At 47.0% G+C, this 16337-nt stretch overlaps 2 protein-coding genes across 4 annotated transcripts in view; one reads left to right on the top strand and one right to left on the bottom strand.

Moving 5' to 3' along the window:
- Window positions 1-16337, top strand: part of LOC310748815 (testis-expressed protein 2-like) — a 110678-nt gene that overhangs the window by 65900 nt on the left and 28441 nt on the right. Inside the window, exon 2 of one of the 3 annotated variants that reach the window (XM_083584742.1) lies at window positions 13801-14189. The gene's annotated coding sequence lies outside the window, so the exon portion shown is untranslated. Of the gene's footprint in view, window positions 1-12580; window positions 14190-16337 lie in introns of those variants that run through there. The other 2 variants (XM_083584743.1, XM_083584741.1) reach the window with 2 other exon arrangements.
- On the bottom strand, window positions 1589-11039 carry MSRB1 (methionine sulfoxide reductase B1). The gene is made up of 4 exons (XM_083584775.1): window positions 10867-11039; window positions 6602-6744; window positions 5749-5863; window positions 1589-5643 (listed from the first exon to the last, which is right to left on the bottom strand). Exons 1-4 carry the CDS (start codon window positions 10919-10921, stop codon window positions 5615-5617), a joined length of 342 nt encoding a protein of 113 aa, XP_083440901.1. The 5' UTR covers window positions 10922-11039; the 3' UTR covers window positions 1589-5614.

Genomic DNA, 16337 nt, shown 5'->3' with positions numbered 1-16337 from the left:
GAGGCTGAATGACCGTCAGGGATTCTTGAACTGTGATTGCTTTATTGCAGGGGGCTGGCCTAGATGACCCTTGGGGTCCCTTTCAGCTCAGTGATTCTGTGATTGTCCTCTAAGTGCAGCATCTCTAGTTGCAGACGGGAGAAAAGCAGCAGCCTTTAGATTAGATATGCCATGCGTATACAAAACTGAGCTGTAAAAACCAACTGGTGTACACTCATTCACATAAGCACTTGTACCTGTAGAGACAGGGTAATGATAGAGCTTGTAATTTGCTGACACTCCCTTAATGTTAAGGATTTGTATACTGTACAGTATTTGAGGACTAGCCTTGGAGTCACATGATTTGGTAGTTTGTTAGGCCTTGAGTTTCAGTTCTAGAAGATATTCCTATGAATAAAGCCTGTTTTATAAAACTACTCATTATTGATGTCTGCTGCTGGATACAGAAACATTACAATTTTTACCCATGTTGTAGTTTGTACCTGTGAAGTGGTCCATGATTTGGAGCACTGAAGGCATATTGGCAGTATATGGATTACCAAACAGTCAAAAAGGAGCACTATAATAGTCATGGGAAACTTCACTACTGTTCTCTGATATCTGTTGGAACTAAAACTCTGCCAAGAATGTAAGGTCCAACAAATTCCTCAGTTGCCTCATTGACAATTTCGTTTCCAATTGTTGTAAGAATTCTAAGGCATCATTAATAAACTGAACGTTCATAAGTGCAGAAGGTAAACACACAAACATAAGTGCATAAACCACATGTCTGAAATAGTAGAGGAGAGCGATCCTGAAGCCATCTTAATGACCCCAAATATTTCCTCTGCAGAAGGAAATGTCTTGGAAAAACCTTTCCCAGTAGTTCTTTTCACTTGCAAATCCTTAAAATCCTGTCTTAAGGGCATGTCTTATGTGTGAATTGGGTAGGCATTTGACCTGGATTCAGGAACTAAGGTATTTACCATCTCAAAAGAATGGTCCAGACTGACCAGGAAATGCAGTCAGTAAAACATTATCAGAAGTTACACACAGAAAACAATAAACACTCATGAACGCCATAAAAGATTCAATCAAGTGTAGAGTTTTACTTGGACAGGTTATAAAAGCATAACTGGTAGCAAATTCCACAAGCTGTGGAAAGGCATACTTAAAGAGTCCAACAAGAGTTCAAGCCTCTCTTTCTGCAGCAGGTCACAAGCAAGAGAAAAAACAAGTTACACGGAATGCTGTTAAGCAGTCTTCTTCCTGTAGAAACTGCAAATGTCCAAAGAGCAGTTCCCACAGAAAGTATCATTGCATATTCTGCATAGTCAAAACAATCTAAGCTTTCTGCCACTTCTTGAATCTTCTTGATTCTTCTTCTGTTTCTGGAATGAATGAATCTTATACACACACACACACACACACACAGAGAGAGAGAGAGAGAGAGAGAGAGAGAGAGAGAATCAAACAGATCCCCTCAAGTGACCCAGACTCTCTTTTACTCCAATACAAGGTGTGGCAAGCCTTTCCCAGTCTGCCACAGGCTTTCAACTAGTTAAGCAAATTTCACTTATCATAACACAAAATTGAACAAAACACATTCTTGTCTCCAAGAAAAACATTTTTATTATCATCTAATCCATATTTATACAGGTGAACAGCAGCATAGCCAAGTTGCTAAGCTGGAACATTACATTCAGAGTTGATTTTTTAAAAATCACTAATACACCCTCTTGCGTCTCCCAGGGGAGGCAAAACAGGCACAGAAGAGTTGATCAAGTGCTCTCAGAGGGCAGGTTACCCAATAATACTGCTACTTTTGAGTATGAGTGTGTGTGTGTGTGCGGTCATTCCCTGCAAATATTCACGGGGCTCTGCATGAAACCTTGGCTTCTTGGACTTCGATTTTGATACCACTGAAGTGGAAAGCTTCACTTCTACAGTGCAGCTTGCATAACCGTCTTGAAAACATACAGGGTGTGATTATGTACCTGAGGCTCATAAGACCAGGCTGAAGGCAGACATCAGGTGGTTCTTTTCAGAGAGTTGAGGAACACTTCCAATAAACAGCAGGTGATTGTGATCTTTGTGCTGATCACACCTGCAAGTTGAATGCAGTGTCTACACAGGCTCATTGCCATCAAAATGCTATCCCTTAATTTCCCCCCAACAATTTTACTGTTTCTGTTGTACTGCTTGTTTTTTAATTAATGGATTTTCCACAGAAAGAGTAAATCTGGATTGAATGGGAGGGGGGGGGGATATGAGATGCATTTTAATGAGATTGTGTTGGTACCTTGCAAAACATGTGTGCGTTCCAAACTGCTGTGCGGAAATACTTGAGGTGTGAGAGGTCATTGTTCACAGTATGTACATTCAGCCCACTTTTGCCTCAGCTAAAACAACCTTTGCCACTTTCCTCCATAAACCTCTTACACCGTTTCAGAAACCAGGAAAAGCTTCTCCACTGTGGAGTGTGCAAAATGGTTCTAAGGGTACATCCAGGTGGCGAATTGTCGCGCTCCTTGACCATGATTTGCAAAGCACATGAAGCATTTGCTCGACAGATCGCCTCATAAAGCAGACCCCCTGTTATGCTACATCAAGACACAATGGACCACCTGTTCTGAAGTTCTCAGCTTTGGATGTAGGCAAGCATGGAACCATCATTATGCCAAGCAACCAGTGCAAATATGGATGAGTGCCATCCTGCTTGAACTGCATGTCCAGCAGCAGCACAACACCCTATTCATGTTAACAACAGAAGATTAAGCAGAAACCAACTGATACTGATACAAATGGCACCATATACCATCTAAACTCTACTGTCACCCAGCAAACACTGGGATTTCTCCAGCTGTTTTTGGACTACAACTCCCATCAGCTAGCAGGACCAGTGGTTAGGCATGATGGGAATTGTAGTCCAAAAACATCTGGAGACCCAAGTTTGTGAAGCACTGGTCTACACTCTCATTTACTCACTTTGAGCTCTTTTTTAAAAATCCTCTTTGTCCGACTCTAACCTAAGTCTGTAGATGTGGTCTGAAGTCAGGGGTGAGGAAGGAGTGGCCCACCAAATACTGCTGAACTTCAGCTTCTACCATCACTGACCATTCACTATGCTGGCTGGGGATGATGGGAGCTGGAACCCAGCAGCTTCAGGAGGGCCACAGGTCCTCCATCCTTGCCTTGGATGGACATTCATAGTTTCTGTTTCCAGCTGAATAGCCAATCAAAGAGGTGCAAGTTTTGCAAGTCCTCCTTCCCAGTGCAGGAAGGAAGCTAGTTGTTGTGATACAAGGCAAAGAGGAAGAAGGAAATGTGCCGATTCAGATGAATCTTATGCATTAGCCCTTTGAGCACTGAGAGGTAATCTCGGTTTCTAATGATTGTTTCTAAAGCCTGAGTGATATGCAGTGTTAGGCAAGAGGCTTCATTCTGACTTCTGGAGCACGCAGAGAAATTCAGATGTCAAGGCATAAAATTTGTTTGTATGTTTACAACAAACAAGGGCTTCAAAAGAGCAAGGAACGTATTAGCTTCGTATTTCCAAACTGGAGGTTCTTAGGTCTCACCTGAAATGCAATTCAGGGGCTGCAGATTACCTCTTGCATTTAGATTGCACCACCAAAAATTTGGACAAATCCATCCATCACTTCAAAAATGAAGCACTCAGAAATATGACTCCTTAGCCCTTCTGTGACCTTTGCTTATAACAAACATACAAAATCTTAGCGCAACAGCAAAGATGCAAACTGGTGTCAGAATGATGCTCAATTGATCTATTTCTCTGCTAGAGAGAGAATCACTTCTATTATATGCAAAAATTATAGGACAACTAGGTTGCCAGCTTCTGTTTCCTGAGAGAGCTCTTGTGCCTTTAGCACAGGGGCGGGAACACTGTGGTCTTCCCGATGTTGCTCTCATTTTCCCTGACCACTGGCCATGCTGGCTGGGGCTGATTCTCAGCAAATCTTGAGGACCACGTTCCCCTCACCTGCTTTAACGGTGACTGCAAAGAGGTAAATTTAGCAGGCGAAACTTTTGTGGCCATGAAAATAACTGGGGTGGGGGGGTTGAGTTTAATGGCAGCATTAAAAGCACAAGGACCCTGCCTGGGGAAGAAATATTGGGAATGCAATATTAATTACCTGGAGCATTTTCTGGGTAGCTCAGAAAAACCGTCCTCACCCCTGTTTTCCAAGACGGGTTTACATGGGGCAATTCATACAATGACACCACGCCAGAAAATGCCCCAAAGCAATGTGGGGCAGGGCACAACCCAAAGCTAGGCTATGGTTTCAGATGCCATAAAGACTTACTTCTGAAGAGGCCAGGAAATGGTAGAGTTTGATCCAATGGACACATGACAGTGTGAGGACATTTCTGAGGATGTGGTCGCAGTGACCCAATCACGGGAGCAACCCTAGCAGTTCCATGGGGCATAAACAAAGCAGCATTGTGATGCTGAAAGGTTTGCTCCAGGAGACCATGTCCTAGGTCCAAATTCTCCAACCTTGGATTCTGAGTGTTGGACTACAACTCTCATCATCCCCAGCCACCTTAACAAATGGGCAATGATGGGAGTTGTAGTGCTGCTGCAGCTGAGGACCCAAGGTTGAAGAAGGCTGTCATACCGGAGAACACAGCTACTGAACTGTAGTTGCTGTTTCAAAAGATCCTGGGCTGTTGGATAACAGTTTACATTAAGGGTGGGAAAGCTCAGGCCTCCCCATTTCCTCCACCAGGTCGGTTTGGCTAAAGGATGCTTACTTGCCCGACACTTGGCGCCATATACCACGTCAGGTGTGAGGCAGGTAAAGTCACAGCTAGGCCAAATAGGGCTTTGTAAGGCCCTTTGGAGCCCTGGCTATGAGCTGTTTCAACTTAACATTCACAACAGCCTGTAGGAGGGGTTAGGAACTGGAGGCCAGTAAGCCAAACCTGGGCTTCTAGAAGCCCCTGCAGTGAAGTCAAAACAGCAGCTGTGGCAACAGAATTTGCCAGCAGGCTGCTTGGGGGAAATGGAGGCTTCTACCACCACTCTTTACTCCCATCTCAAAATGGTTTGGTTTTTTTAAGGAGGGTCATAGCTACCCTGGGGTTTGTAGCATCTGAAATGCACCTTGGATCCAACGCTAGTTTGGGCAGAGTGAATCTGGATTGATATGATTAGAGTCCTGCTCAGAATCACACCATCTTCTGGGGCAACTCATTCCAGAGCCAGACAAGCACTCTGCTCTTGAGTGGAGGAAAAACCCAGACTTTGGTAGGGGGTCACAGGTGCAAGGTGGTCACACCTGAGCAAAAAGAAGAAGAGGAGGAGAAGAAAAGCATCTGGGTGATGGGAAGAACATTCCAAACTGGACTCGATCTAAGATACAGGTTGAAATGAAAGACCTCAAAGCAGGAGGTAGCAAATGCAGGGAGTATCAGTCAGAAATGAAAGCCAGAAGAAAAGAGTCTTCATTTCTCTCTTCGTATTTGCCAGCGTCCATCCTGCCAGTCCAAAGGTAAAAGATTCCCAGCCGACAGAGAAGGGTTGTGCTCAACAGCTCCTAGATGGTTGCTGTGGAGTTGGATTGGTCAGCTAGAAGCAGCATCTGATTGGCTAGGTGTTCCAGCCTATTTACTCCCTCAGGTCCTTGTCCTTCTTGTCTAGAAAACACAGAAAGAGAAATCCGGATCCAACAGCTGCCATTTCAAAAGGGCTTTTTATCAACGGGCAAAGTTGCAAACAGATGAAAAGTTAATTAAGCTCACCTTTAGGGATGAACTTGAGAGAGCTGCTAAATATTCAGAAGCGAGACTGACCCCTTTTGGGGCCGTCGTTGATGAACTCGTGGCCCAGACCGTTGCCGCACTTGCCACATGAGACCTAGAAGGAAAGCATATGAAGAAAAGGGAATAAAGAGACAAAACTCCAGAGCCCTCAACACTCCCCTGTACATGGCTGCTTGCACACTAGAGTCTTAGCACTGCTTTTCCACAACCAGTTGAAAGAAGAATTAAAATGGAGGTCACACATTTGACTTAATAGAGCACATTATTTACCTAGCACTGACCATCCCCATAGTGAAGACCCTTCTCTAACATTCACTAAGAAGTCTCTCTCAGCACAGCCCCCTTGCAACTTTAATTAGAAGCTTCCTCGGTGTCTTCTGCCCCTAACATCTTTCTGGGTAGTGCTACATAGTATCCCTCATGAATAGTTTCTCAACCAATTAGTTCCTGTTTGCTTTTAAAATGTGTTTGTTTTTAAAACTGTAAAATAGTTGTCGCAAGGAAACTTCTGATTAGATGCACAGTAGCCCTCCAATGCCTCAACAGTGCTTTGCCAGTTCACTTTGGTCAGGCTGTTGCTGCAGCTGATATTTTTGGTTTGGGGGTGGGGTGGGGGGTTTGGAGGAGGCAGTGCCATAGATCAGGTATAAAAGAAGATGGCAGGACAAAACAAACCTACGAGAATGCAATGCACTGACAACAATGTTGGCTGAATTCTCTGGAAGACGTTGAGGAACACTTCTCTCTTAGGCACTGAAAGCAGATTCAAGGGCTGGACCCTTTGCTCACTTTGGGCTCCATTTCAACCCAGCAACAGTTCCTCAGTACTCACCTTGAAGGCTCCCGGCCGTTCTAAGTACTTGGAGATGCTATCTTCGTGGAGAGTTTCGGTGAAAGCCGGCCATGGAGATGAGTGAGCATACTTGGACCTGCTTGAGAACAGCTCGTAGCCACATTTGGAGCAAGCATATATACCTGTGCACAAAGATGGAAGCAGGAAGAAGAAGGGAATGAGGTCCCTGGAAGATATACATTCAAACTGGTCGTGGTTTATCTGCTGAACAAAGCCATATCCAAGTTGACTCGAAGCAAGAGTGCTTACAGAAGCTGCGCTCATCTCAATGCAGCATCCAGTCCAAACTATGCAAGCATCTCTCCATGCCAAACCCCTTCCCCTCCTGCTTGAAATAGGATCGGGGTATTGGTCACTTATGGGGCAGAGACGCTTTCTCCCCTCAATGCTGCCTTCATAGGCAATCAAACCTGTGGGAAGGGCAATAGCTGAGTGGTCCCAGGTTCAATCCCCAATGGCACCTGCAGGTAGAACTGGGAATGTCCCCTGCCTAAAAGGAGAGCCACTTTCAGTCAGTGTCAACATTACTGTGCTGGAAGGACCACTGTGTCTGTCTAAGTGTAAGGCCACTTCCTGCATCCCTAGGAGTTACCTCAACCCCAATTCTCTGTGTTCATCATAATGCATCAGAGGTAATTACCAGAGCTCCACAGAGAATTGTTTTCCCAGAATTAAGACTTCATGTTATGGCCTCTGTCTTTTCCAGATGGCTGGTGTAAGAAATTACCTTTGAAACAGCTTTTCTGTATATTTTGTAAAATGGCTATAAGACGACATTGTTCACTACCTTACCCAGTGTCCCGTATTGTAAAGATCCCCATGGAAAATATATGTCTGAGCATAACCACCAGAGGCATTTTATGACACCAGTGCATTTGTGTGCTTTTGGCTATTAGACAAGGAAAATTATGTTACACTGCACGTCTCCTAATTGGAGCCAGGAAATTGAGCCCAATTTGTGCCTCAACTCTGAATGCCTTTTAATATTTTGTCATGGCTTACAGCTAAACCAATCATTTTTTAACTTTTTTTTTACTGTATTGTACTATTCTCTGTGTTAATGAATAGACATTATCCACTTCTGTGCCAATTCCATCTTTACAACTGCTGACACTGAATAAACCTCTTTCACAACTCTGAAAGCACTGGAAGGGTGGCAAGATGTGATTCTATTAGGTTTGCAAATAGCCACTCACCTACAGGCCTGGAACAAGTGAGAATTGCTTAGAACACAAGAAGAGTTTGATGGATGAGGCCAATGGTCCATTGAGTCCAGCATCCTGTTCTCACAGTGGCCAACCACATGCCTGTGGGGAAACCCTCAAACAGAATCTGAGCACAAGAGTCCTCTGCCCTCCTGTGGTTTCCAGCAACTGAGATTCCAAGGTATACTGTCTCTGATTGTGGAGGCAGAGAATAGCCACCATGGTTAGTAGCCACTGATAGCCCTCTCCTCCATGAATTTGTCCAATCCTCTTTGAAAGCAAGTTCCATAGTTTGAATATATGCTGTGTAAATAAGGACTTCCTTTTCTCCATCCTGAATCTTCCAGCATCCACTTTCATTGGATACCTCCCACTTGGACTACTGCAATGCACTCTATGTGGGGGAAAGTACAACTAATCCAGAATACAGCAGCTAGACTGGTGATTGGGAGCGGCCACCCAGACCACATAACACCGGTCTTGAAAGACTTACATTGACTCCCAGTACATTTCCGAGCACAATTCAAAGTGTTGGTGCTGACCTTTAAAGCCCTAAACGGCCTCGGTCCAGTATACCTGAAGGAGCGTCTCCACCCCCATCGTTCTGCCCAGGCACCGAGGGCCTTCTGGTGGTTCCCTCACTGCGAGAAGCAAAGCTACAGGGAACCAGGCAGAGGGCCTTCTCAGTAGTGGCACCCACCCTGTGGAACGCCCTCTCATCAGATGTCAAAGAGAACAACAACCACCAGACTTTTAGAAGACATCTGAAGGTATTTAAATATTTTGTTGGAAGCCGATATTTTGGGGAAGCCCAGCCAGATGGGCAGGGTATAAATTAAAATTAAAATTTCCACAAGTTCTAGACTTTCGCTTTCTCTATGCCTTGCATAATTTTATAAACTCCCTATCATGCACCTCTTACTCACTTTTTCTCCAAACTAAAAAGTCCAAAATGCTGCAACGTTTCCTCATTAGAGAGTCGCTCTGTCCCCTTGATTATTTTGGTTGCCCTTTTCTGAACATTTTCCCTAAGTTTCCTATTTTTGCTGCACTGTAGTGCCAATAGATGACAATAATGCAATCACAAAAGGGAAGCCTTGCAGAACAGCCAATCAAGCAGAATAAATCTACCACTAATGCAAGATTATTGTGTCCATTACGCGTCACACAAAACACCGAACATAAAACACCAGTCCAGAAGGGTCCCTAAATTGTGAGACAGCTAATTATTATTTTCATGGGCCAGTAAACTTCTGTCGGCTGGCTTGTGTGATCCACCAGACACGATTGCATTGGGTAATGGAGGAGAAATTAATCCCTTTCACAGGATGCTTTTGAAACCACAGCAATAAGTTTCATCACTGTGCCAGTTTTATTCTTGAAGTGAATGGGGAAGCAAAATGTGACCCTGAAAAACGGTAAAAGTGTTTGCTGCAATGGTGGTCCCAGAGACAATTTTCTCTGGGAAAGGGTAGCAGCCCCCAATTTGCGGGACTCTCTTCCTACAGAGGTATATCTAAGAACCTTCACTGTATGACTTTTGCCATACGCAGAACATACACCTCTTTTTGCCTCGGCCTTTGACAGCTAAGGGTTTCTGTTTTGAGGAACTCACCCCTTTTGCACAATTTACGCACTACCGTTCCATTTGGAACGATTTTATTTTCATTCATTTATTTTCATTTATATCCCACCTTTTTCTCCAGGGAGCTCCAAAGTGGTGTACAGTGGTGCCTCGCAAGACGAAATTAATTCGTCTTGCGAATTTTTTGTCTTGTGAAGCACGGTCAAGTCGCAACTGCACCTCTTCAAGCGGTTTTAAGAAAAAGGAAACAAACTTGCAAGACATTTTCGTCTTGCAAAGCAAGCCCATAGGGAAATTCGTCTTGCGAAGCAACTCAAAAAACGAAAAACTCTTTCGTCTTGCGAGTTTTTCGTCTTCTGAGGCATTCGTCTTGCGAGGTACCACTGTACATGGTTCTCCCTGTCCTCATTTAATCCTCACAATAACCCTGTGAGGTACCGGTAGGTTAGGCTGAGAAGTCGTGACTGGCCAAGATCACACATAGTGAGAGAGCTTCATGGCAGAGTGGGGATTCGAACCCTGGTCTCCCAGGTCTTAGCCGGACACTCTAACCACACTGTCACTCATTTCATTTTATCCTCATAATATTATCATCTGTTTTTATAACTGTATATTTTATTCTTTTAAACCACCCTGGGACCTTATTGGGAAAGGTTAGTAAGAAATCTTATAAATAATTTTAAGACAATAGAATTAATTGATTAGCCCCATCATAACCCCAACAGGTATCAAGTACTGTTTATTTTCTAAACCACCCTGATATCTTTGGATGAAGGGTGGTACTGTATATAAATTTTAACAACAACAAAAACAGTCCCTTTTCTCACTCTGATGCTGTGCCTTCTATCTACTTTCTGGGAGTATAAATCTCCATAAATAACAGGCAGGGCGCTTAAGATTCTTCTCAGTTTGTGCTCATACAAGCATTTTTCTTTGTACAGTATTGGGGGCCAGCTGAGTCTGTGCCCCCAACAATCTACCCTCTATAGAGAGGGGGGTTCATAACCCCCTATAAATCATGGGGGCAACCAGCTTTCTCCAAGTTAGTTGTCCCACCCAGATGTTCTATGAATATGTGACCAAACAAAAACACAACTGAAGGATAGGGGTGTCCCTTTGAGACAGGAGTCTCCAACCTGGTGCCCTCCGGGGGCTGATGGGAGTTGTAGTCCAACCGTATCTGGAAGGCACAAGGTTGGCGAAGACTGATGTAAGAAGACCACCATGACCAGAGTTTTATTGACTGCGCCGCTACCCCAGAGATTGCAATCCCCGCGCCGGGTGGCCCATATCGTGGATCCTCCCGATCCACCGATCCCGGGGACGTGGAGGGGAAATCAGTTCGCCGCTTGCCGGCGCCTGCCGCGGGTAGTGAGTGGGGTGGAGATTCTGCGGAGATTCTAGCCCCGCGCCGGGTGGATTCGATCCTTCCCCGTGGGATGATTTCCCCTTACCGGGTTCGAAGTGGTCCTGATAGATCTCGCCTCCTCTAAAGACGCAGAAGGACATGGCAGCGATCGCTCTCTCCCGGCCCCTGACGCCGCTCCGGCCGCTTCCCGGTTATATAAGCGGCCGCCCTCCGTCCCTCCTCCTCCTGGCTCTGTGTGCTCCGTCGCCTGCAGTTCCAGCGGGCGTGGCGACAGGGGGCGCTGCCGGGCAACACTCCGCCGCCCGCGGAAGCCGAGCGCGCAAGGGGGGGGGGGAGGAGAGAGAAGGGGCGCTCAGAGGAGTCCCAGAAGAGCTGGCGTAGGATCAGGCCCACACCAGGCTTAACTGCCTCGCTGGAGCAAGACAAAACGGCCCTCTTTAGTTCCGGTTTCCGTTCCTCCTAGTGGCCGACCAGATGCAGGGAGCAGTTGTGTCCTTTTGTGGGGGGTGGCGTCCAGGGCCCCAGTCACCAGAAGGAGTAGGAGCCCCTCAAACACACACACACAATGAAACAGAACTGGCAATGCTGCAATTTGAAGGAAGGATGTGATCTGTAGTGGGGCCACCACTTTCAAAGCCCTGCTGGCTCACACTGATGGGAGAGTGAAGATGGGCATGGAGAGACTTCTCTCTCTCTCTCTCTCTCTCTCTCTCTCTTTGTAAGGGGCAGCCACAGACATTTTGGAGGTGGAGCACTGAATGACCCTTAAAGGTAAAGGGACCCCTGACCATTAGGTCCAGTCGCAGACGACTCTGGGGTTGCGGCGCTCATCTCACTTTATTGGCCAAGGGAGCCGGCATACAGCTTCCGGGCCATGTGGCCGGCATGACTAAGCTGCTTCTGGCGAACCAGAGCAGCGCACAGAAACACCGTTTAACTTCCCACCGGAGCGGTACCTATTTATCTACTTGCACTGCATGCTTTCGAACTGCTAGGTCGGCAGGAGCAGGGACCGGACAACAGCAGCTCACCCCGTCGCGGGGATTCGAACCGCCAACCTTCTGATCAGCAAGCCCTAGGCTCTGTGGTTTAACCCACGGGGCCTTACCCTCCCCCTAAAGCAACGTGAGAAGCTTAAGGCCCCCAGGGACTCTCCATCTGGCCCCCAGGACTCTCCCCAGTTATCTCCTGCTTAACACAAGGTTTGTGTTTGGCTACATAGTGTAGGAAATTATGGAACTTGCCCCCGCAGAAGAGAGTGAAGGTCTCCAACTTGAATGGTTTTAAAATACTGTAGGAGGTTATTGATGGTGACTACCTATGATGACTATGCTCTGCTCCAGTGTTAGAGGCAGCAATGCTTCTCACTACCAGTTGCTGGAAACCACAGGAGGGGAGGGTTGTTCTTGTCCTTAGGTCCCACTTGCAGGTTTCCCTTTGGGGGCATCTGGTTGGCCACTGTGAGAACAGGATGCCACTGGCTTGATCCAGCAGGTTCTTCTTATGTAAAGTAAAGAAGAAAAGGCAAGTAAAACTGCTCTAGTTTTTGAGCCCTAGAACAGCAGCAGCAGCAACTGAAAACTTTGCAAGGGGTCCCTATTTCCACAGTTTCTTGTTTTCCCAAGGACAGAATTGCCAAGAGGAGAATGCTCATGGCTTGTCCTGAACTGACCCCCACCTCATTGCAAGAGGAGGGGAAAGGGAAAGAAGCCACACCCCCGCATTGTGATTGGCCAGCTCTGCTATACGGTACCTCTGTGTGCAATCATAGGCTGTGGGGGGGTGGGGCTCCAGCATTCAGTGGAGGGGGAGTTTTTGAGAAGGGGGGGCAGAGAAGGATTCTATTTTTAGCCTCTTTGATCCAGTGGCATATGGATCTGTAGGATGCTACTAGAAATCAGAGCAAGGTTTTTGTTCATGTTATCCCCCAACTCCCGTGAAATTGCATTCCTTCATCTCACTGTGCTCTCCTTTGCTGTCCTAGAGATTGCAAACGCCGGCAGCACGATGGCGGCTATGTATCCCCCATCCGTCAAGCGGATTTGTCACCCTTCCTCGAGACTGGCTGGGCATGGCGTGTTTCTCAAAAGCATCCCTTCCCTCCCCTGCCCCCCCTGTGATTGGACCGCACAGCGGGAGGCTGCAGCAGCATCAGCACCAGAATGAGCTAAGGATGCTGTGCTCCCCGCATTCCTCCATCCCTGGCACTCTGCTCTCTGGGCCAAACCTGCAGCTCTTCCCCCCCTTCCCCTCCCCCTCCTCAGAGCCCTGCTTCTGCCATGGCCAGGATGGCTGTAGCGGTGGCCTCAGCCGCTGCACTTCAGCTTAAATCTGGATCAGATCAGGTGGTGATGCAAGCAGGCAGCCGCGCAAGCTGCGATGCTCCTGTCCAGACTGGTAGATGGATAATCCTGTACTAGCAGCTGCGGGGCCGCGTGAAAAGGATCACTATCCGTGACCCACGTTCCGGTCCCAAGGGGCAGCAGGAAAGTCCAGATCTTGGCCCACTGAAGGCATAAGGAGGAAGGCACCCCCCCCAAAAGGTGAGCTTGATGGAGAGCCTGGCAATTTTAGGTTCTTTTATTTTTGTGTCGAGCAAGGGTTGTGGTTTGGGGGTGCACTCTGGAGGCAAAATATACGGAAGGGAAATAACTTTTTGCTGGACTAATTGCTGTGCAGGTGAACATGCAGCAAGGGATGCAGGCTGTCTAGATTATAGACAGAAATGTGGAATTGACATAAACAGATCTATTCACTAGGAAGGTACCCAGTTCATATCTCACGTAAGGAGAGATCGATTTGAAGAGCATCTAGCCGAGATATCTAAATTGGTGGGCACTGGGCAGGTAGCTAGGGTCTTCATCCCACAGAACGAAAAGTTGTGGAGTACGAAAGGGAGAATTGGAGAGTTTCCTTTTCCTGCAAGTGGTTTACAATGGTCTCTTTCAAGCAGAGAGGCAAATCCCTCTAGCTCTGGAGGACTAAGCCTCGGACCTGACCTGTCTTGGCTCCGTTGCAGGAAAGGTTTCTTGCCCTGACTCCTGTCTGCAGTCTTCACTCTCTCGTCATTGCAAGGTTGTCTGCTATGCCCGCCGCATTTGGCTCTCGACGCACCGATGCCATCCAGGACTCGGAAGCCAGGTGAGGAGGAGAAGGAGCCTTTTTAGTTTTCTCTCCAGACTGGCTCAAACAGTTCAGCCCAGGTGGTGCCAGCATTCTGAAGCGGGAAAGATGCCAGTGAAGAACCCTGGCACATCAGAGGTGCCACAGGCACAAGGTGGATGAAAAAGTATTCCTCTCTCCCTGTGAGCCAGCGTGCGGCAGAGGCCATTTCCCCGATGAGGAACCAGCAAGTGAGCTGGCACCGTTGGATCTCCCTCTTTGCTGGCATCCTTCCAATCTGATCAGGTGAGTTTTATGGAGACTTCAGAGCTGGGAGAGGCTTTGGTCCCTGAGATACCCCTTCTCAAACTTGGCAGAAAAGAATGATAAGCAGGACTAGACCTTGTTTTCTTCCTCATTGCATCAAGGATTCAAAACGAACAGTAATCATGTTTTGGGTGCTCCTGGCAATTATGAATACGTGTGTTTAAAAAAATACATTTATTTTATGATGAGCTTCGTGGAATGGCTGTCCATATAATTTTGGCCCCTGGCCCTTTCTGCTTATGGCCTCAGTGCTGCAGTCAGCTGTGGTAGCCAATTTGCAAGGAAGCCAATGAGCTGTGGTAACTGCTGTTTACTGTAGTGCAGAGCTGGGGAACTTGGGGCCCTGCAGAATGTTGCTGGACTCCAACTCCCAGCAGCCAGCATGGCTAGTGGTCAGGGATGATGGGAGTTGTGATCCAACAACACCTGGAGATCCACAAGTTCCCAAGTCTTGCTGTATAGGTAAGTCACCCACTTGTATACAGTACAATACTTGACAAGAGAACCGGGATTGGGACGTCCAGTGGTGCCCAGCAAGATGTACAATTTTTTTTTAATGCCCTATTCTTGCTGTATTATGAAATGCTGTGCCGCTTATAATGAAGTGTTAACAAGATCTGTGTTGGGCTTTGTCAACCTGGTAGTGCCCTCCAGCTATTTTGGACTCCAGTTTGGCCTGTGATTGGGAATGATCGTATGCTGATTGGGGGCTGATGGGAGTTGTGGTCCAAGACAATTGGAGGTAAATTTGGGGGAAGGCTGTTCTATTTTACATTTTCAGTGGCCAAGACTAGCACCACCAGCCAAAATGCTGGACTGCAACTTGTCTTTATATTCAAAATATCTGATGGCCAGAGGACGACACGTAAGATCTCAACAAAGCCTTCTTCTTCTTGTAAGATACTAGGCAGCCTCAAATAACCCAAAATGTGTGATTCTTAAGCAACTTTTTTGGAAGGTAGAGGAGCCTGGCAAGTAACTCCACCACAGCATGCTGCACCTGAGCTGAACCATTGGTCCATCTAGCTCTGTAGCATCTACTCTGACTGGCAGCAGCTCTCCAGGGTTTTCGGCAGGGGGCATTCTCAGGTCTGCTTGGGAGATGTCAGGGGTTGAACCTGGGACCTTTTGCATACAAAGCATGTGCTCTGCCACTGTGCAACAGCCTTGCCCTTTAGGAAGTTGCTTTGCACCAAGACCACTGGTCTGTCTTACTCAGCAGATTGTTTGCACTGATTTGCAGCAGCTCTCCAAGGTTTCAGGGCAGGAAACTTCCCCAGCCCTACCCGGAGATACCAGAAATTGAATCTGAGACCTTCTGCCTGTGGGGCAGATACTCCACCACTGATATTCCTGGCCTCGTGGTTTGGAATAAAGGGGTGATTTAAATAGGAACACAGCAAGTTGCCATGTCCTGAATCAGACTACTGGTCCATCTAGCCCAGTTTTGTGTACACTGGCTGGCAAAGGCCTTCCAGGGTCTTAGACCAGAGTCTCCTACCTGGAGATGCTGGGGATTGAACCTAGGATCTCCTGCATGGAGAGCAGATGTTCTGCCACGAAGCCGCAGCCCCAACCCTCCACGATCAATGAGCCCAGCTTTGCAAACAGCTTCCACATGAAGGCTGTAAATCCTGACACACACACACCATTTTCAGATCTGAGGGCAGACCCACAGCTAAAGAGTCATCTCTCTAGGTGGCTACTGAGAGAACAAGGTTGGCCAAAGGAGACGAGCAAAGGCAGAGGTTTGAGATCTGTGTGGCAAAGCAGGTCGATCAAAGCCACCGTCCCCCTCTGGATGCTGCCATTTTAAATTAGGTCAGTCGTTCATCCTGGATAGATTTCTGCAGCGCACCCCCTCCTTCTTTGCAGAGCAGAATTTATTGTCAGTGGCAGGTGCCTAGAGAACATTTCTTGAGTGAGGAAGTCCTCCCCCTCTGCCTCGCTTGGTGTCTGTGCATCCGGCTGAGGAAAGGAAAGAGCAACAGATTATCCCAGAGAGTCTAAGAGGTTGCAAGGAATCAAGAGGGTCAACTTCTTTAATAATAGCTGCAGACTCCGCACTTCTGCACCACCACCCTCCCACACCCTATTTTATATGTTTATTTATTTAAGGGGGTGGGG

The sequence above is a fragment of the Podarcis filfolensis genome (genome assembly GCF_964270895.1).
Source record: "Podarcis filfolensis genome assembly, chromosome: 14".
NCBI lineage: Eukaryota > Metazoa > Chordata > Lepidosauria > Squamata > Lacertidae > Podarcis > Podarcis filfolensis.
This window is presented reverse-complemented; position numbering and strand designations above follow the sequence as displayed.